At 39.6% G+C, this 22,968-nt stretch overlaps 1 protein-coding gene across 3 annotated transcripts; it reads right to left on the bottom strand.

The window, feature by feature from the left end:
- Positions 1-68: 68 nt before the first annotated feature.
- Positions 69-19,607, bottom strand: ano5a (anoctamin 5a). Of its 3 annotated transcripts, none has more exons than XM_040133687.1 (20): positions 19,313-19,607; positions 15,944-16,011; positions 11,425-11,532; positions 10,142-10,210; positions 9,612-9,896; positions 9,157-9,276; positions 8,855-8,970; positions 8,611-8,745; positions 8,395-8,500; positions 8,193-8,253; positions 6,914-7,065; positions 6,472-6,552; positions 5,192-5,420; positions 4,848-5,026; positions 4,628-4,725; positions 4,375-4,505; positions 3,774-3,979; positions 3,477-3,676; positions 2,520-2,625; positions 69-2,282 (listed from the first exon to the last, which is right to left on the bottom strand). In XM_040133687.1, the coding sequence occupies exons 1-20, from the start codon at positions 19,380-19,382 to the stop codon at positions 2,052-2,054; spliced, it is 2,751 nt and encodes a 916-aa protein (XP_039989621.1). In that variant the 5' UTR covers positions 19,383-19,607; the 3' UTR covers positions 69-2,051. The 3 variants fall into 3 exon arrangements, with proteins under 3 accessions (XP_039989621.1, XP_039989622.1, XP_039989624.1); XM_040133688.1 differs by lacking the exon at positions 6,472-6,552 and adding an exon at positions 6,014-6,088; XM_040133690.1 differs by lacking the exons at positions 15,944-16,011; positions 19,313-19,607 and adding an exon at positions 14,841-14,875.
- Between the last annotated feature and the right edge of the window lie 3,361 nt (positions 19,608-22,968).

Genomic DNA, 22,968 nt, shown 5'->3' with positions numbered 1-22,968 from the left:
CACGCCAACATATTTTGGTGTAAAACACACCCACCAGAGTGAACAAACACTAAATAGTTATCAGTGTTCTCTCAGGCCATCTGTTATGTGAACAGCATCTTTCCTTCCCTCAGCAAAGGAGCTGACAGTCTACAGCATTAAGGACTGATCCAAACAGGTCCAACAATTACTCAAGCTTAACTAGTAGTTTATTTTGGAGAACTGTCTTTGTTACATTACACATTTAGATATAGGAGAATAAAAAAAATTACAGAACCAAATAAATGAAAACATGAAATTTAGCACTAGCATACAGTAAACAGGTTCACCTTTTTCACGTATGGTAACAGTATAAAATAAAATATTACTAAAGCATAATAAAAAGAAGACAGACATTTAAAAGAAAAAGTTAATTTAAAAGAGATGTACTAAGAAATAAAATAGACAACAAAGTTATCAGATCTATTAAGGCATCAACAGGCACTAGTTTAGCTAAGCAACAGCCCAACATCGCTCTCAGCTCAAGTGGTCACGTCTACATACACCTCAACATACTGATGATTTAGTTGCCTGAGTTTGAAGCACAGACAGTCAGCTATTTTACATAAAATTAGAATAATTCAATACGTCTCAAATATTTCTATTTATGCAGCCTAATAAATGTGAAATGTCCTTCATATAATTTCAGAATAAAGAGCTACATCTTTCTCTTTGTTGGCATTTAAGCTCAATATAAACATCAAAATCAAAACAGGGAACTCTTTACTACAGTACAACTCATCTTCCATCCAAATGAACAAAGACTATCACACATTACTGCTTCAAAATACTGATTATGAATACATAGCATCAGGACAACAAATAGATTGACATGTTTATGTCTTGGTAGTCAGGTTTCATTAAGTGCTTTGTGCAAAAAAAAAAAAAAAAAGAATGTGTATCTTTCCTTCTCTACAAAGACACAGCTGAGGAAACCAAAAGCACAAGAACAAGGCGATGGCTGATGTGCTTTGTGTAATGGAGCAAACATAGTTGAGTAGGTGGGGGCAAGCTTTCATTAGCTCCAATGTGTTGGTAAACAGAGGCACATTAAAAAGGGATCTCTTCACTCTCTCAGGGCCTTTCGCTTCCCATCTACAGGAACAGGACTCACTGTCAACAGTCAACATGCACCAGCTGCTGCTGTGGCTGCTTAACAACTGGCCACTGCAGGACAAAATCTGCCTTTACTCATAGTAGTGACAGCAGCACAGGTTTCTCTTCATAAAAACCTACTTCAAATGTCAGGTTTTGTCCTGGAGCAACTGTTGGGCTGTTATGAGAGGGTAGCAAAATGTGACCAGGCCTCTTAACAGCCAGCGTAGTGGGGAAAATAATTGGATAAAAGTATGTTACATCCATACCATGACCTCAATGCTGTCAAATAAAAAATGCTCACATTTGTTGCAGTAAAAACAAGAATCGAGTTCAACATAAACTTACAGTACATGACACTGAAACCCTTCATATCGCTTTACTTACAAACAAAGAAATATTCAAACCTGAAAATGAGTTTCCAAATAATATTGTTATTCTACTAGTGGATAGATAAAATCAGTCATAAGTATGTGATATATTAAGGCATCCAGTCTTTGGTAACTTACAGTGGCACTTAAATAAATAAGTCTTGTATCTAAACCAGACTAGGTTGTCTGGTTTAGATACAGTGTATAAGATTTCCTCTTTCTTTCCTTACAGCAAATTTTGATTATCCTCAGCACTATAATTACAACACGCAGAGTGAAAAGCCATAAATATGAGACAGACATTAAAATTCAAGTGCCTCAAGTTTCAGCATGCATGGAGACTTGGTTTTTCACCTGTGTGCACTTCCACTATCAGCAGATTAGTATAAGAAGGGTGGCGAATTATGGAAACCTCTAGCTCTTTAATAAAAGTTGTCTGTGTGTGCACGGCACAAACAACATAGGCACTACAGTAAAATGATGGTCAGTATCATAATACACAAGCAGGGAAAACTACATCACCATGTCATGCCATCATGTCCAGCTGATTGACCAGCTCTCGCTGGGCTAGAGACACTCTGACAGCACCTCATGTTTGGGTAAAGACGGATAGATCATGGGTGTACAGGTACAGTCACTGTTGCTGTTTTGGCTGAGTTGGATCTTCAGCTTCTCCACTTCGTAGTTATGGAGATACTCCTGGACCAGGTAGCGCTCTCTCTTAACTCGAGCCCTCACGTCGGAGGGAACATCTGGGATCATCCAGGCTACGAAAAACTTGACCAAGAAAACAACATGCTGTGGAGGAGCATAGCACAACGGGTTAATGTTAAATATTTACTTTAGACTAAGAGCTGCAGAAGATACTCTGCATGGACTCAGGAATTGTACTATATACGAAAAATGTGTGTGAGGGAGGGTGGGGTTCTCTATTAATGTAACAATCAACTACAGCCCAAGGTAAATTCTGTGGCTCAATTCAAATGGTCAGTGAGTGTTGGTGGTGCTGATGCAAGCTCTGAAGCCTGGTCTTACCTCCATGGTAATAACGAAAGCCAGCTTGGCAGCCAAAATATGCCAGAACTGCATAGTTTGGGTGTACTGCTTCTCATGGCCAGGAGGGTAGCGGTAATCACGATACCTACAAAGAAAGAACAGCAGAGCTGTAAATTTCCTGCAGATTTTTTATACTTATACAAGATTGTTTAATGTCATGATTCAGTCCACTGTGCAAAAGAGAATGAAATAGTATTTACTCTGGCAAAGTAATATCTAGAAAAGTTCAATGAAAACAATTTGAAAAGTATGCATACAGTATTAACCACACAACATTTAAATCTGAAGTTAAATAGTGATTTAAGTAAAGTGGTTGTGCTAAAAGCTGTGCTTTATTTATGAGGCTTTACTACTTAAAAATTCTTAGCTAAAAAATGAACTACTTCACACTCCCATGACCACACATTTCATATATCAGTGCTGAAATGTAACTAAACACATTACTCAAATACTGTGCTTCAGTACAGTTTGAGGCACTTGTACTTTACTTAACAAGTTTTTTATGAAAAGCTTAAGTTACCACTTACTTTGATTTTACATACAATATATTTGTGCAAAGCTATAAAATGGTTCAAATTAGCATCACTCAACCAGCTACGTTAAATTGCTGCTTACACACATCCATAGTAATAACCAACTCATGTAATATATTTAGCACTCTGAAAGGGGCCTTTCATTATAAGGAATACTTTTGATACTTAAAATACATTTTGTTGGTAATATTTATGTATGTTAACTGAACTAGAATTTTGAAAAATGCCTTTTACTTGTAACAGAGTATTTCAACACTGTGCTATTTCTTTTGAGTAAAGGATCTGTGTACTTCTTCCCCTACAGCCATATATTAACATAGAAGTGGAAACATCCACCTTTTTATATCCACAATCTGTCTTTCTCCCTCTCTCACACAGCTTTATAAACCCACACAACACGCACCTGCAGGTAGTGATGGAGCTGTTGAACCAAGGGGGGTTCTCCCCTTCCTCGGGGCTGTTGGCAAGTTGGATCTCAGAGATATAAAACACAGACAGGCTGTTGTTTATGTAGCCTTTCATATTAATTTCACCCTCTGGCTGGTAGGCATACATGTACACGAGCCGAGGGATCATATCAGAGGTGAAGGCCACAATGAATGCCTAGAAAGCAGGGAAGGAAATTGTGTAAGGAAAACTAAAGATAAACTGGGTAGATAATGACCAGACACACAGCAGACAGATGTAGTCCAGCACTCACATTTGTGACAACAGAGAGTATGGCAATCCCACTGAGGATTTCCTCCCAGGCTCCGATACTGTGGGCCTTGGCTGCCATGGGACGTCTGTACTGGGTGGTGAGCTTCCAGGAATCCACTCTAACCTCAATGATGTTGTTGATAAGTGCCAGCAGGGGTGCCAGGGGGAAGGAGGCGACAAAAAGTGTGATGAAACCAAACTGGACAACTGGGACGCAGAGAGGAAAGAGGTTAGCGAAAGACAGTATGATGGAAACAGCACCATCTGCGGGATGCCAGAGGACACTGCATCTATCTATCTATCTATCTATCTATCTATCTATCTATCTATCTATAAATACTTTTTTTTTTCACTGAAGTTGAGCTTAAAAAATAATTTTAAGGACTTAGAAATCTGTATATGTGTATATTTCATCAATGTACTGCAGAATTTAAACAGCTTAGTGCTGATTTTCTGTCTTGTTTTAGCTCTAGGCTTGGTCCTGACTCAAACTAGTAGTGATCTGGATTCCACTCAGGTGGTCCTGACTGCAGCTTAAGTTTCAAGTGGGTCTCTAAATCTCTCCCTGTGTGTAGTGCATTGACTGTGTGATGATTGTTTACCCATTTCCAGGTACTCGTAGAAAAGGCCCAGCTGTCCAAAGCCCTGTAGGTTGTGGTCCTGCTCCCAGCGGCTGTACAGACTCTCTGGGTGGTTTCGAGCCTTCCTGCTGTCCCACCAGTTCATCACCCACCTGAAAGACGGGGGGCTTTGAGGCAACATACCACACCCTCTGACAGCCATAACGCAGCTGTACTGAACTGTTAACAATGGCTATAAAAAGATGACTATCAAATGTTCAGATGGAGTACTCACGGGACCAGAGCCTCTTGGATGTTACCCCACACCTGTTTACCAGTCATCACTATAACCAGCTGAGTGGTCAACTCAATCAGACAGCCACCAGGGTCACACTGAATGTAGACGGGTTGAGATAGAGGAGGGATGGGAAAGAAACAAACATTAACTCAAATTCAGGCTCAAGTTGAATTACTGATGCTAATCTTATAAAATGTAATGTAGTTATATCTGTTACCTCTTCATTCCTCAGTTTGCTCCACTTGCCAAACATATAAGCATATTCTCCAGGATAGCCGACAAACTTGCCCTTAAAGAAAGCCACGTAGAAGCAGGAGGAGTAGTAGTTGACAAACTGGAAGAGGAACATCTTCATTGTCAGTTTGTTCTCATACTCCAGGTGGGTCTTTGGAATTTCTGTCACATAGTAAAAAGTAATAAAAGATAGATTTTAAATACATAAACCGATAGAGAACACATTCTCAAAGTTTCAAGGGCTGTGATGATATGCACTGATGTGTGGATATACAAAGACACAGAAATTTAACCATTTTGGATACATTCTCTCACTCTGGTGCTCACCCATATCAGTGATCCAAACAGCCACTCTCTCATACATGAGGTTGAGGATCATGATGATGACAAAGTTGATGCAGGAGGCAGTGACAGAGGTGGCCAGCTGTGGTGTGATGTAGGGGCCAACCACCTGCAGGTTGGTGGTCGGACTGTCCTTCATGATGCTGGCGAAGGCCGCGTATACCGCCAGGCGGTACACTATCACCCCAATGATGCAGGCAATGATCAATGAGATCTTCCAGACAGAGACAACAGTGACAACATGAAAGACAACTACATGGCACAGCAAGTAACAAGACAAAAGTACAGCAAGATAATCACACTAAAACGCAAAAATATATGCATAAAGAAGGTGAATTATGGCCAACATAAATGTTCGAAAAAACTGTTAGGTTTGAAGTGCGCACGCATGCCCCGTGAAAAAACCATAATCTTCCCATTAGCACATTCACATGCTACAGGTTTTTACAAACAAGACTAAAAAACAGTAATAAATTCTGGGCCGGTATGAATAATACTTTGGTCTTAAATAGGTTTCAATTGTGAGAATAACATAATTTTTTCCATCATTGTTGGAATATATGGTAAGGACCATGCACTAACATTTCTAAGTGTCTCAAGTGTGACTTGATTTCAGCTCCCAAACGTTTTAAGAGAGCTCCATTTCTTAGAAGTTTTACACATACTGGCCCTGGTCACATGGTACTGGTTATTATGATGATGATGATGAACAGAATGAGGGGAAAAACAAATGACACAGGGAGGAGGAACAGATAGAAGACAAAAGCAATTTTAACTGATCAAGTGTACCAAATATACTATGCTCACCCAGAACAGGACGGTGATTCCAGATAGACATAAGCGTGCACACTTGCTTGTTATGGGTAAGTATGGCTCCATTTCCTACATCATAAGCAAGCAAAACATGGACACAGGAGTCAGTAACCGTTTGTTATATCCTGAAAAGACAGCTCTAAAAGGCTAGGCTCCTTTAATTACCACTAGCCTTAGATAAGAGACAGAGCTAGGTTGCCCAGTCAGAGTTCTTTGTGCGTAGGCGCTTCAGCCTGAGTTCAATTCTTTCATCTAGCGGTCTTCCTGGTGAAGCCATGCTTTTGCAAAAATGTCTTTCAAGATACTGATCCACCAGTCAAACAGTAATGCAGTAGAGAAGGAAACTCGTGCCTCCAAGCCTTTGCAAAAATGTCTGTTATACACACAAACTACACCACACCAAAACTTCTCCCTCAACAACACTGGCATTGCACGTTAAGTGCCACCCTTACCCAGAGGATCACGGTGGCCCAGCACAGCAAAAATTTCCCCATTAGATCTGTAGCAGTCCTGTCAAGAACCCACTCTGTTTCCTGAAGACGGGTGGGATGTGGTCACAGCAAATTTACTGCACCCTGTTAATATTCATTTCAAGGCGGTGTCTACCACTATCAATAACAATTCACGAGCAATTTATTTGAGGAATAACTTTCTTAATCAAAGAGTCTCCATTTAAACCAGCTTTTTAGTACAGGAACTGGCCTAATGAATGACTGCGATCAACTCAGTGTGTAGAAACCTGTGTGCAATAAATACAACTGATACTGTAATATGCAATCATTCCAAGTCCTAACACACAGTATATCTGTCTAATAGCTATGTCTACACAGACGTAGAGCTGTACATTAGAAAAGTATCATACAGTATATTAGTGTTTCATGAGCACACAAACACCTGAGTGATGCGGTTCAGCTTGCGGTTGGTGCACTTGGTCTCATACTCTGGCCGAAGCTGCAGCTGCTGTTGCTCTTCCTCAAAGTCGACCAGATCCCACTCATACTCGAGACGGGCCTGCCGCCTCTTCCAGAGCTCCAGGAACAGTGTCACTGAAGAGAAATTCAACCCGTCACACCAGGTGTATCACGGCAAAATAGTAACCTTGTTTTATTACTTTTATTGAATCTCTATTAAGATGTTTGCCTGGCTATGAAGGCAGGCTTCAGTGCTTTAACCCCATTCAACTCTACTATACTGGTGTGGTGGCACAAGTGTCAGACCTCAAAACCTCAGCAAATGAAACCAAAACTAAAAGTTAGAAGTGAGAAAATGTGTTTTTGTGACTGGATGAACCGGTCCTTTAAATACAGAGTGAGCAACAGTGATTATAAATGACTACTAATAGTTCAGTAGCTCCCCAACTGGGTTAAAAAATACAAATTTCATAGAGCAGACATTTTTACTAGGGATGTTCCTATCGACAAATTTCCCTGTGAATTCAATGGAAACTGAAATTTAGACTATTCGACCAGTCAGATGACATGCTCCCGACAGTTCACCGACCAGCTGATGCGATGGGATTTCTCCCGGTGACCAGTCCAACTATGACACGCCATCTGTGTGTGTGTGTGAGCATGAGAGAGAGAGATAGAGATAGAGAGAGGGAGAGATAGAGATAGAGAGATAGATAGAGAGAGAGAGAGAGAGAGAGAGAGAGTGGGGCAAGGAGGGGCTGAGCGAATCAATGCGCACACAGCTCTAAAATAAGCAATGGTGCACTACATTAGATCTTTTATGTTATTATGAGAAGTGTAAAAATATTTTCAGTTCATTATGAAACTGTGGTGGAACAAATTAGACTGGCGGAGCGCCACAGTCTAAGTAATTAATGGGAAACACTGCATGTCAAATTGGTTTGCTGAGTGTGGCTAATGTTAGCAGTGCTAGCACCAGCTGCCTTTTTTCCTTGCAGGTTAAGTCCACATGCCTGTGCTGAATGTGGTCACACATTGCTCCAGTCCAGTGTTTATATGCCAGTTTATTCTGACACAGCCTACATACAATCTTATATGGCGGGCAGCTGCATAACATCTTAGTTGCAACAATTAACTGGCATTGTACATTAATAAAATATGAATAATACATTTAAATGACCAGTATTTCTGGTGCCGACGAGTGAGGTCAGCAACGTTTAATCGTTTAGCCGACTAATCGCGCATCCATACTTTTTACTCACCCCAAATCCCCATGAATATGGCAAAAAACACTGTTCCCACGTTGTCAAAAAGGTGTGATTGCTGAAAGAGCATGTTTGAAAAACAGTGAAATAATGAAAAACTGATTTGTTGACATTCAGTTCCAACCATCCTTCAAATGTCACATATGAGAACATGAATCTTGAACAAAAACAACTGATTCACAAACTTATGAGTTCTCACCCATGAGGAGTTGCATGTTGTGTTGAGTTTCCAGAAGCCACATTTCTTGTCACACAGCGGGCACATGACAATGTTGCCTCCAATTTCCTCACTACATATTTCTTTACTGTTGGGAATTGAGGGTTGTTTTCCATAAAAGGAACAATGACATTAGTTATAAAAAAGAAAACTAATAATAAAATGACAAAACAGGCTGGTATTCCTGTTAAAACTAACCTCCACTGATTGTCATCGTAAGTGAGGAATCCATAGATGAAACAAATTGTCCCTACTACTGCAGCAAACAGCAACATCTCAGTGTAGAAACCCAGCCACGCAAAATAGATACCTATCTTCTCCCCATAATACTTCCTGTTGAATGGGAAAAACAAAACAAAATGCTTCCTGTAAAACCTTCTGCTACCAGACTAATGTTGAGTAAATACACATCAGATACGACAACTTTGTTTTTGGGTCTTGCCTTATAAGATTGAGGGGCTGCTCCTTGAAGAAACAGAAGAATCTGGCCCAGTATTTGTAGAGATTGTATCTCTCACTTTCGCAGTTAGCATCCTTCGATCTTTTCCAGTATCTACACTGCATTCACAGAAGAACATAGTTCGTTACCACATTTGTTGCATTATTCATCCTTGCTTTGCAACATATAACACTGCCTCCAACAGGATGTTACTGTTGGAAATCAGTGAGTGTACATTCCATTAAATACACCATGTCTTTTTCCACTGATAAAAAAGTGCCAAAAGTTCACCAAACGAGGCTCACATCATGCAGGGGGAAGGCAGCAGTGTAGGTATAATTGTTGAGTAACCTCTTGATTCCCTTCTTGTCTTTATCTCCACATTCATCCCTGGAGTATGAACAGCGGGACAGGATATAGTAGACCTGGGCAGAGAGGGAAACAGAATAACAGTGTTTTGTAGTTCAGAGGCTTGAAAATTGTATGGATAAAATCTATAATGCAAAAACTAATAAAGTTACCTCTCTGTTCATAAACATTTTAAGATAATGGACACTCAATTCTTCACAATAAACATGACCTGCTAAATTAGAAGGTTATTCACCGTAATAACCCTTTTCCAAAATGTTACTTCAGGCGTGCATACAAAACTACAGCATACCACTGTATTGGTAGAAAATTTGGTTTTGACTGTCAGGGGAAATATTATAATTTCGAGGTCACAAACAAGATTAGAAAGCCATGGTCAAAGCATTCTTACTATCCTGTTGCGAGTGGAAGGGGGGAAGAATGTCTCTTTGTCGTTGATAAGGAAGAAGTCAGACTTGCTCTTGTCAAAAGGAGCTGTGAAATAGTCTGGCTCAGGGTGCATGATGTGCTCAGGCAGACGAAAGGGGGTGGACAACCAGTTCATTGGCATCTCGCTTTTGTCTGGGATGTCGCTGGCCTTGAATGGAACTTTGATCTTCAGTACATCTGCGTAGGTGGCCAACACTTCCCATGGAGCATGGATCTTTACAAAATAAGTCTTTCCATCTTCTGAATCCTGATGATAATGACAGTGAAATAAGTGTCACAGTAAAATGACTATAAGGCTACTGATTCTATTACTTAACTAAAAAACTAACTCAGAAATAAAAGGATTTCACAGGTTTATGTAAATAGCATAAAGATTAAGTCAAAAACACAGATATCTGACATGACATATGCATACAGTATATTGTTACAGGCCACTGCATTCCCTTTGTACATGATTAGACATCATCAAAATTATAATCCAGGGGCTCTTACCAATTTATCTTCTGTCTCCAGCTCCAAGCCAACTTTCGCTAAATTTGCCTCATACACCTTCCTCCTCTCCTTTAGAAGAAAAAAAACCAAAAACAAAACAGTTTATATATATATATATTTATTAGTTTTATTTCAATTAATTCAGCCTTTGTACAATAATGATAATGAAATTTATTGTACAACAAAACAGTGAGTAGCACATTTAGATTATGAGAGATACAGACATAATACAAGAGTGAAATAAAATTTTCTTATTTAAAATGAAAATATAAGTATATGAAGGTAAATGTATGAAGTAAATAATTCAAAACTTATTGACAACTTAATGAAAAAGTTAATGTGAGATGAAATGCTTAATGTGAAGAGCGTCCATCTGGTAAGGCACATATTAAACATGTAAAACCAAAGTGAACATACAGTCACAGTCAGTGCAGCCAGTACTCCAGTGGTAAAAACACAACTAAACAACTTCCGTATAAACCAGTATGGACATAGCAGTGTCAGTTCAATAAATTTAGTAGCAAAAGTCATGGTGGTGCAGTAGTGTGACTTAAATTACCATTTGGCACATGGAATTAGGTTTAATGTCTTCAGAAACAGGCACATAGAAAGCCAATCACAGTAAAAATGTGACAAAAAGAAAAAAGAAAGCCTCCTAGTTAAAGCTGAAATTTCCTGCCACATTTGACAGCACAGGAAGTGGCCTCCTGTTTGGCCTTTCTCATACAGTGGAAGAAATGAGCAAGTTCCTGACCAGGCCGGAGGTCTGAGTGTTGAGTCACTGATGAGGCTGTGGGCAATATGTGAGTTGGCTGTGACAAATGCTCATACCTGAGGAGTGGTAACATCCAGATGTGAAGGCTAACAGCTCAGTATCAAACAGTAAAAGTCTTTCAGCACTCCACAGCTGATAAAGAGACTAGCCACAAAACAACATGTGACCAAAGACAGTATGAAAATACTTAGAGTTGATCTCTCTCGAAAAAAAAAAAAAAAAGGGTTGTGAGTGTATTTAAATGTACAAGTGACCCTCTCAGAAAATTCCTTGAGAGGATTACTGACACAAGCAGTTTATCAAGCTTAATCAGTGTTGTGGTTTGTAGACACAAACTGTGAACATATGAAGATGCCCTGTAAGATCAGTTTTTACTGTTTAAATCAAGAAGTGGAAAAAATGAGCTGTTCTTTTGTGTGATATTTTAAGATTTCAAGATATTTGGTTCTGGCCACAGTGAACTGGGGAAATGTAACTTGTATATACAGTACCGATAAGTTGTACTTACCTGTTTCTTCTCACCTTCTTTATCATCAACATAGGACAGGACAAAATCAATTCTGCGCACTCCATCACGGAAGAACACTGAGTCTTTACTGTATTGCTGTTTGTCAATCTATAACGAGAGAACAAAGGTCACAGTATTTAAAATATACACTGGTACAGTATAAGCTCCTGGATGCATTCACCACAGCAGATCAGAGATTCAAACAATGTGTCAGGGGCTAACAGCAAAACCTCAAGAATAAGGCCTCCACACCACATCACACCCGAGTGTTTGTCTAAAACAAGAAAAATTGTGATAATCATATTTTCATTTCAAAACACAAGTTGTGGGCTAAAATAGGGGGGCATCTGCTATGACTAAGATGTTAGCAAAGGATATGTGGAGAGGACTACAAATTCATAAATACCAATCTCTACACAACAGGGACATTCAGTTTTCATATTGGGCTTAACACTCCAACATTATTGCACATTATTACCTGTGCTTTTCTGTAAATCCTGGAATCCATGTGGGCTGACACCAGTTGTATCGGTGGCTAAAGAAATTCCAAGCATTTGCATTAGCTAATGTTAGCCCTGCAGTGGCTGTCTCTTTAGCAGCTACAGGGTTGAGGAGAAATTAACTATGCAGAAATGCTTTACGGGAGGAAAGGAAGGCATGACTGTCTGCTGCCAGTGCTGCCTCAGCTGTTCAGAAAGCTAAAAATAACCTTGTACCATGTACAACTTTCATCACAACACATCACTACAGTAGCTACCTACAAAGGACTGCTGAAAATTCAGTGAACCCAGGCAATTAGCACAGCAAAAACTACAACATCCCACTCAGCCACAACTATGGCTACTGTACTGTAGTTCTGACAGAGTTTTCCCTTTCAATCAGCCAAATACTGTGGGGGTAGGGAGGAAAGGAAAAGCACTTTACCTCCATGGGCCACTCCCTTTATGGTTATGATGCATCAACGCAAAGGCCGGCTGCCTGAGCAATTGCCTTTCTCCAGGGAGCACAGTCAAGCCCTAAAAACACTTCTTCTCTCACTCTCACTACACTGATCCCAAAGTCAGAGGAGCTCCAGCCGGTCCACTCACCTCCCAGGACAAGCCCTCACTCGCTCAGACATTCAGAAAAGAGAGAGGGAGAGAGAGAGGAGGAGAGAGTACAGACTCTAGACTCCTACAGATGACATCAGCATGGGGATAGCATAGCTGCTGCCAGCTGCTGGTGCATAGCTAGCTAATGTAATAAGAGTACAGCATCAGAACAGAGGAGATTACATCACTGTACTGTACAACGCTGACCAGCAGGAGAGTAAAAGCAACAGTGCCTGAAACAGGTTGTCTAGTATGTCAGATAACCAGAAACACCTCAGCTGAACAGCCAAAATGACCATGTGAAGAAATCTGCTCTGATAAGATTAGGATGAACTACAGAAAACCAATGACTGGTTCATAATCTCTCCAGTCTGACCTGACTGTTTGAAATGAATCAATCAAACAATCTGGAGACCTTACCACAATGGTGTACAAAGTGCAAATGTGACACTATCAATGGAAAGTACATGTAAATTGTCTCAGCCACGTTGCACACATTATTTACAACAGCAGTGGTATAGCTGAATCTACCCTGGTTGCTACTGTACTAACTCGCAGAAGCATTTTTATCTACATGTTCAACTTTTTTACGGTTTTCTTGGCCTTAAGTATGCATATGTTCTAATGACTGGTCTGCATTACCTCCCAGTCTAGATTGGACCACGTTGCCCATGGCAGGTTGGGTGCTTTCTTTAACTGGGACGTCACTGCAGAAACTCTGTAATTTGCTGTAATTACAGATCAGCCATATCGAGTCAGTGCATATGCTGGAACCTGCCTCTCCTAAGTAAAGCTGGTAGAGGCCACAGAGTTGTATACATTTATAAACTAACCCCTAACTATTGGATGTTTAGAGATATGGACATCTTTTGTCTTAATTAAGGAGGGTAAATGTAGAACATGGTGTAACAAAAATATGCTTCCAATTTCAGCAAGAGAGTTCTCTAAAATATTATTGACAAGGAATTTCGTTTTTGGGGTGAAGGATTTTAACAAAGAATTTTTATTAAACTGGTCATAATTTTTTTTAATTGAAATTTCTATGTTCAATAAATTGCTGCTAAATTGTTCTTCTGAGAACATTTCTCTTGTCTGGTTTTAGTTACTATGATTCAAAATCCTTTTAAGTCTCCAAACTACTCTGATGTTTGTACTACAAAAAACAGCTAGACTCCTCTTTTCAGTGTTTGTACTATATTGTTTCAGCAACAAGTGAAAGAGAATTTTTTTTCTCTGAGTAAATGGTAGCTATTGTATCACTCCAATATTTTTTTTACTGCATTGCAACACAGAGAAGATTTTGTGCTTTTATCCACAGCTAAAAAGGAAAACTGGACACTCCTATCTGGAGATTTACAGAAAATTATATCTGGTTCAGCAGCAGTCTCTAAAAATACACACAAAAAAACTTGCTGAAAAGTCTCATGCTATCGAAAGTATCTCATTCGTAATGAAAAAAGACCTATACTCCCATGTCTTTTAGGAGCAGGGCTAAACAGTCAACTTTTGTTTCCATTCTTGATCAAAGAGACAGTTTATAGATGTGCGGCTGCCTCCCCTCGAAAACTCCTTGATGTGATCTTCCACTCAGCTAAATCACAGCCTTTAGTTGGAGGGAGCCAGATTTTTTTTTTTTTCTTAAAGATTAGCCACTGTTAAAAAGGGTAATGATTCCACTTTTCATTAAAATGAGTTACACACTCTTTAAGCAAGACCACATTTTATAGCATTCAAAAAAGAAGCCAACAGTACACTATGTGGTTAGCCACAGCAAAGTTCGGTCCTGTCATGAGAAGAGGGCAGGGTCATGATTACAGTATAGACTGCATAATGTGCGTACACACACACAAAAACACACACATAAATGCACACACAAAAAAACTGCCAGGCAAAGTATAGTACAGTACAATAAACAGTGCGTGTGCAAGTCTGCATGTGTGTGTGTGTGCAAGTGTGAACGTTCTAATTACGCTGTAACACCACCAGGCTGCTTTCTCTTAAGTGAAGCAGACGATTATCACAGGTGTGAGAAAAGCAAGTGGAAAGGTCTTTTCCATTTCTAATGAACTCTCATGATGCATCTACATACAGCTCATGCCAGCATGTTGCCATTACTGTCTGCAGAAAACAACATGCTCTCAAGAATTCACGATCAGCTCTCTACCAAGATGTGTGTTTTGATTTCAACTCCAATGTCCAAACTTTATTTTCTGAATATATAATGCTGCTTGAGAAACTTAACAGACATTCTTCAAGAAAGAAATAAAGCCTGGCAGGCCGGGAAACATATGCATAAAGTTGCATCACATCACAAGCCTGTTTTACCATGCCATACCCTGGAACGAAACTTCAGGAATAGAGCCCGCTTTCTCGAGAGCTGTGGAGGAACCAAGTGAACAGTGAGCAAAAGCCCAACAGCACAAAAAATTCATCAGCATTCAACTAAAACTGTAGCAGCAACCTTAGAGAGGTGATCAGACTGGATCAAAAAGTCAGACACTCCACACTTGCATTATGTTTACTCATCCTTACAGATTAGGCTCAAAAACACTTCATAACACTCTGAAAACCAGTAAATGTTATAAGTCAGGCATGGTCACGATCAGGTCTTGCTCGGTTAAAGGTCTGAGCTCAGAGATGATGTGAGGTGACACAAACACATAGACACTGGAACAACAACATGCATCTGTGTCCCTGACTGGTGTCTTACCCCAGTCAAAGCATTGATTTGCTCTAAGGTCTGAGCCTCAAACTCTGGACTGTCGCTGTGGTCAGAGGGGGCCAGGGAGGCTAGGCTGGTGTTGAGAGACTCACAGGTCTCTACACACACATCAGGTGTTAGAGGAGACTTTAAGTGCAGTGTGACAGGGGGAGAACAGACAGGAGCATTAGGGATATCTCTGACTCTCTCATGACATTTGCAGGTTGTGAACCATTATCTGGATTGAAAAAACTAATGTAATCTCAAAATTTAGACAATTAGTTTTGGGCTCTACTAAGTTCCACAGGCTTAGCTGTCTTGCTTTAGTGGGTGGATTTACAATAAAAAAAATCTGTGCAACTATTAAACTCTAAGGAGAGGAGGAAAGAAATCTAAATAAAGCATTTTACTTGTACACAATAAACTTCCTGCTACCACGCTTACAGGAGGTAAGGTGGAAGTGAAGATAGAACACTGCTACACACAAATCTTTTATGCATCTGTCTTGGAAAGCTAAAAATTAATATATAGGAAGGAGATGTCTTCATTTATTTCAATGGCTGGCATATATTCAAATCACTTAAAAATATGCAGACTATTCTGAGGCACAGGATCTTATGAAACTCTATCGCAGACTATCCAAAAATTGAGGCAATAGAAGTTGCTTTATAGAAATGTCTGTATGAAGGTTCTGAGTGAATGGAAACGTGATGAGTTTGGTGTTTACCGCTGATTGTCCATGCTCGAGGGATCCTGTGCTGGGTGAGCTGTGTTGGTGGTAGCCATTTATGTTATCTGCAAGACAGTAACATAAGAAAGACAAAATTAAAAATAGAATCACCAGTGTTAATTGTGGAAAAAATTCTCTATCCACTGTAAAATAAGAATAGCAAGTTGTAAAGTGAAACTCAAACATGCAAGTTGGTGGCATCAAAGTTAAGTTTAGTTAAAAGTTAAGTTTCAGGCATATGAACAGCTGCCTGAGTTCAGAGGGGAGGGCTGACTGAAAGCAAGTGTTGTGGTCTATATTTGTACAGAACTCTGTGGTCGTTCCCCCACAAGGCCAGACAGCATGACTTAACAGGATCACTGTGAAAGAATACACACAGCCATGTTGCTATGTTTCGATTCTACCAGTACAGGAGTGACTGTAGGAAATGAGACTAAGAAATCTGGTAAATCCCCTCAATGTCTCTAACAGTAAATGCTGTCTGCTTGATGGTTTTAACCATAATAAAGTTCTGCTTTTGCCCACCCTTCATTGCCTGTCAAATGCAAGAACCTCCCAGTGTAGTTTAGGAGAAAAAAGATTTACATATGAATGAACAAACAAATGGCAGAGCATATGGAAAAACAAGACAATCAAGTACTGTTGGCACCATTATAACTAAAAAAAATAAAACAAATGCTGGTTTCAGCCTGTTTGTTTGTGTTTCTAAATACAATTGCTACAGTCTTAATTGATGGTCTCTCTGAGGTTATATTTAGTCTGGACTAAATATGTGCTTACACAGACCTAAAAAAGCATTTGAACATTGTAATATGCAAACCTTTTCTGTCTCTACGTTATTACACACCAAGTCGACAAAGCATAACTTATTGGTTCAAATCCAAACTAAATGATATTTTTTATAAAAGCTCTAGTCCAGAACTGGAATACAGCACAACCTGTGATGCAAATTTTCCTACTGCAGACCAAACCCATATTTTTCATTTAACTTAAACTTTACTTAACTTTACTTAAAAGCTCTTGATAATGTCTCCCAGTAGCAATGTAACAGCTAAAAGAAATGCAACTGTATTTAGAATATGAAGGTCAAAACTGCTGTTTTAAATCTGCATAGACAGCATGCTTATTGTTGCCAACATCTTTTGAGTTATGGGCAGGATGTGGAACTTTAGAGGAGACAGTTGACGCCTTGAAAATCAGTACTATACAGTACAGTTTACAGCAGATTTGGCCTTAAAGCTGGAACTTGTAGCTGCCCTTTTAATGCTGCACTTTCATAGTGTTGTAACTGCAACAATAAAGCCAACTGTTTGTTTCATCTCCCTTAACAACCAGTTATGATACTGACTTTGTTTTGGACTGCTCTGATTTGTTCCAGAATATATTTCTTTCACAACATATGAGAATGCCTTTCAAACAGCTGAACATATTTTTGCAGTATTGGAGCACTCAGTATTAGCCACTCAACTATGTAGCCTCCACAGTTAAGGCTTTGTTCAAGAGAGAGCAGCTGATGATAGTGGAAATGCCACAAGGGGGCTTCTGTCTCGTTTTTTTTTTAATTACCACAACAACCCAACAGACTTAAGAGAGCAAACCTCATGTACATCTATTATTTACACAAATAAACTTGTTTTACAATTCAGCTATACTGAAATAAACGTACAATCCTGCTGAATCCTAAACAGCGATGATACATGCTATCACTACTCATTAATATCTGTGTAAATATGTTGAATTTTGCACCCTTAATTTTCTTTAATATTAGCACTGCCAAATTGCAAGGGTGTGAAAGGAAATTAGGGAGCCTCAATTCAAGCATTTTGTAAATAAACATAGTGGGTAGGTTTTTCTGATTTCCTGTGACATGGGTCATCTCCCATGTTGGACTGAACAGAGTTGAGAGTTTCAGGTGAAAACATACACACACCCCTGCCTTAACAGACCAGCTCACATGTCAGGACATTTCTAGATAGATTTAATCTATAGCTTCAGCAAGGGTGAGCACTGATGCAACAACAAACAATAATCCAAGTTGGTCTGAATCTACGTGGTCAAACCATAACCACGAATAGCTGGGAAATCTTTACCTAGAGTATATTCACTGTGGTTTGAATCTGAATTTAAATAAAGTGAACAAAGAGTTTGTGAGCAGACTGTGAGACCTTCAGCTTTCCACGTGTTTTGACTTTAGACTCAGATTATATGTTTGTAATTCATTTAAACTCTGAATGTGTTCTCTGGAAATATTAGTAGTCTGAAGATATGTAACAGCAACAGTAAGACTTTTTGAGTATGTATTTACAGTCTGAAAATGTATGTTTGCTGGTGCACTATTGATTAGATGTTACTCATACAAGAGGAATACTGCATATTTCATTCTGATGGGCCATGGAAGCTAGAAAGAGGCTGCTTTCCATCAGCAGTCGCCATTGTACAATCTATGTACCTCTATATTAAAATAATTGGAATTTGGAATATTAGTTTGATTTGATTTTGTGGAGCTGTCAGTGTGATGTGTGGAAAACACTGCTTCTACTATTATCTTAACAAACCATCAACACACAACTCCACTCCACACAACAAGGTTACAATAACTATAGTTCATGGTCCTGTAGTGATCACTAACACTTCATGCTCAGGTACACTGCTATCATATGATTCTCTCTATGCTGCAGACGAAACACTACACTTTTACTTCGATTCATACTGACAAGGGTTCCTGGAGAGCATCCAGGGTGATTCATCCTCTGTTCAGCAACACCATAAATGGCTAAAAACACAACCCGCTGTCGAAGCCATTGTTAAAAATTCAAATTTAGTCAGGAGCAGAGAGGGATTTGGGGTTTGTGCTGGTGGATAATGGCTGCCTGTATGTGACAGAGTGTTTCCAGTGAGTAGGCCAGCTGTCAGAGGCTGGCTGGCTATAAGTCACTGTTGTTTCCCTGAAAAGAAAGCCAGACTATGATCTGGTGTTGGCATTAAAGGGGAAATGTGTACGGCAAAACCTTAAAAAATGTATAATACTTGATTTGTGCTGAGTGGATTTTAAAATAAATGTGTATACGTGAAGATGGTATTTTTGTTATATTTGTTAGAAAGTTTCAGTTTATGTAAGCTATGTGTACAATATATAACTAAAGAATAATGTTATTTCAAGCGTTGCAGATTTAGTGTAATATTTGTTTAATATTCATCGAAAACTTTAGCCTATTTTACAAGGTTTTCTCAGACTGGGGAATAAGTGCAAATTGTTTTCCCAGTAGGCCGCTATACCCTAACAAATGAAGGCCACCACATTAACTTCATGATAACACTTTAAACGAATCTGCGTTCTGAGGCTGGCTCCGGTATTTAGCTACATACCGTTGAAAGATTCTGTGGGGCTCATCTCAATCAAGTTGTCGCCTCCGGCTTTTCCCGTTATTCGGTGCATGTTGGGTCTCTCGTGTTGCTAGGCCGTGCCCACCGGTCCTCGTCTACACCGTGAAATCCCGAGCCAGACGATTTCTGTCCCGCATGAACTGATAAACGTTCTCCCTCACTGTCGTCGTCTTCAGAGACGCCTCAGCTACTCCCTCTAGGCTCCCCAACCGGCCGCCTTCCTTCACCCACCGACCGCTGACTGCTGCATCGTCTCAGCGCAGAGGAAAGCCCATGAGGGGAGTGGCTTCACGCCGCAGACCAATGGTCTAAGCCTGGAGGTGAACAGACACACGACCCGCATGTCTACATTTTATGTAAAAGTGAACGAGCACAAATGGACAGTCCAAATATGCAACATTAGCTAATAATATGTGTTGGCACACAGAAGCTCTAGTTGGCTGGGCGAACTTTTCTCCACGGAGGTCATTAAAGTAAGACAACCGAGACTATATTTTTGAACTTGAGTATTCAACTTACCAAGAAAGAAAATGAAAGGAAACCACATGGTCGTCTGTTTTTCAATTTGTTTCCTAATTTAACGTAGACGTTTGGGTTTAACAGACGGGAGTTCGTGAAGAATGTTGTTGCCATGGTCACCGGCAGTCTCACGGTTGTAGTAAGAATTGTGTTTGAAGCGACACCTGCCAGCCAATCAGAAACGAGTATTCTGCAGGCCGTTGTTTTCATCAAGTGATGTAAAATGGTCAGTAAAATGTGTACATTTTAGCTATAACTCATTAATGTTAGATGCAATATAATAGTACCCAAACCCGTATGTTTTCAGACTCTGGGTTATCTTTGTGACACTGGTTAATACAGGATATTTTATTGTCACTTCATAGTTTGGTCACACTTTCTGATGAGGCACCATTTATAAAGGCTATAATTAGCTGTAATAAGCTAACTGCTTTATTAATGGTTAATAAATCGTGCGCTATAATGCTTATAGATCAATTATAAGACACTGATAACAACAACTTTTGGGTTGCCAGGTTGTGGAAAACCCTCCTCCAACATGACACTTTGTTGGCACTTAAATTCATAAGGAAAGACCCCTCCAAGCCATCACGTCTCCAGTTATAAATGTTAGAAAGTCATTAAGAAAGGGTCGTGGGTTTCTCAGTTAGTAATAAGTCATCAGCAGAAGTCGGTCAGTCACCTATAAATGTTAATAAATCATTAATAAATCCATCAAGTCTAAAGCTGTAGGTGTTAATAAGCTGCGTATAAATTAATTTTGGTCCAGATATCCTGCACCTCTGACTGGAAGATCAGTCATCAAACACTTCATGGAGAGGTCTCCCTAATGAATTAAATAGCTAAAAAGATGAAAGTGTCATGCTGGAGGAGAATTTTCCACAACCTGGCAAACCAAATGTTGTTCTTATTAATGGCTTATAACTGATCTATTAAGCATAAGCACAGCTTATAAATGCTTTATAAATGGTGCCCTATAAGAACATGGTAGCAGTAGTGGAAAAATTGGAAAGTGAAACCAGATGGTTGGAATATAAAAACTGACTGAGCGATAACAACCTAGTGGCAAAAAAAACATACAATGTGATAACGATCAGCCATCAAAACCACTGGATATATAAATATAAAAATTAAACATCAAACAAAGATGGACACCGAGGATTTTGGTTTCTTTGGTTTTTGATGTCCTGTCACTGTGCTCCCTTACATAAGTCATTTGCTTGGGTATAAATTCTGTTTGGGAAAGTGTCCAGAGTGAGATCTTCCAGGAACTCCTTCACAACCAACCGCATTGGCCTATTTACTCACGCCTTTCCAAACTGTTTCATGTCAAGGATCCAGCAAGAAACGTAATTTAGTCTCCCAGCTGAGAAATGTTTAGACAGTTTAAGGGAAACATCCTTTCCCATTATAACTGGAGAGTGAACCCTCAGTGATCATTTTATGCTCCTAGCTTATAATTGTCAAAGTCTGTAGTAAATAAAAAGTAGATATTCATCTCTTTGCTGAAGAGCCCTTTCAAGGGCCCAGAATGTGAACTGTAATGTATCTTTCAGCAGGCACTGAGGTGTTTAGTTTAGTGTTTCGTTTTGTATAAAAGCAACTTGGTGTTTGTTTCTTTCTTCCCTGTCCTTTACACGCCTGTCTCTCTGTTCCTCCACAGCAGGGAGTTCAGGAAAGCGTCTATCAGCAGGTTTTCCCTGCTCCTCCCAGCCCCCTCTCTACTCTGTACTTCCACTCTGGTCAAATTTAGTAGCAGTTGCCCCCTCTGTTGCCCTTCAAGTGGTTTACACAGTCCTGTACTGGTGTAATTATGTGATCCTCCTCTGCGGGGTGTGGCCGAGCACAGAAATATAGCTGCTTATTTTCTTCACCCTCACATTCCCTCTCCTCCTTGAGATGTGGGTCTTTCCTGGGTGTGCACTCCTTTTCAAGGTTTCCAAGAGAAATGGTAAAAATCATGTTTAATAACAGGGCACGATGGGCCACCCGTTTGACATGTTAGTTTTTCTTTCTTTACTGTCAAAGAGAAAGGATGAGAAACAGACATAGGTCTACTTGACCATGCAATGGGATTCATATGTTAGATATTCTTTAAAAAAACTAAAATCAGATCACGAGCTCGCAAAATTATAAAGTAGACCTACTTGTATTGAGAAGTCTCCTGCTGCAAGTGCAAGAGTAATTCAGAGCAGATAAAGACTAAAAATGATACTTTAGAAATATACAACCACTTCAAACAGCAAGACACCAGTCTAAAAAAGAAAGACCCTTAAAGTCAAAAACAGTCCTGCATTTAAGATTTTAAAAGTAGAATAAGTAAAATATACTAAAAGTATTAAAAGTACAAGTACTCATATAGAGGTAAACTTTTCAGAGGGTAATATTATTATTTATATTACATAACTGGATTATTACTGGTTATACATTAAGCAGAATTTCAGTGTAGTGGTTAAGGTGGAGTTTAATAGTTATACATACTGTAGGGTAGTTTATTCTGTCACAGTGTATCATATTTTATAGGTTGGTCCTATGTTCTGTATGTAAAATAATCCAATAGCCTTTATTAAAAAAAAAAAGTAACTATTGCTCATATAAAGTATTGGGGTAAAAAGGTACAATATTTCCTTGTGACATGTTGTGGAGTAGAAGTATAAAATGGAAATCGGTAGCCTACCATACAATTTGTTGACTAAATGCATCTAAACTGATGGAAGCTTAATAACTACAAGGAAAAACCTAACGCTGAATTTGGGGTTCAAATATTGATAACGAGTGGGCTTTACTTTCCGCATTTTGTTTATTTTCACGTGGGTTTGTTCCGTCGAGACTCGGTAGCATGTTTCGCTGTGAATAATGAATGGCGACGGACCCGCTGAGCTTTTCCATCACGGATCCGGAGTTGCTATCAAACTGCAATTGAATGACTCAACGTGCACGACTGGTTTTTTTTTGTTTTAAACAAATGTCACAGCCAGCGCTGACTGATGCGTGTGGGATGATTTCAGCCGGAGCCAGGTGCAGAGATCGGCAGGCGGCGGAAGGCAGCGGCTTTGCCTCCATCTAGCGGTGGACAAACGGCACTTAGCATCAGTGAGGAGGAGGAGGAGGCAGCGGTA

The sequence above is a fragment of the Xiphias gladius genome, chromosome 8 (assembly GCF_016859285.1).
Source record: "Xiphias gladius isolate SHS-SW01 ecotype Sanya breed wild chromosome 8, ASM1685928v1, whole genome shotgun sequence".
NCBI classification, from domain to species: domain Eukaryota; kingdom Metazoa; phylum Chordata; class Actinopteri; order Istiophoriformes; family Xiphiidae; genus Xiphias; species Xiphias gladius.
This window is presented reverse-complemented; position numbering and strand designations above follow the sequence as displayed.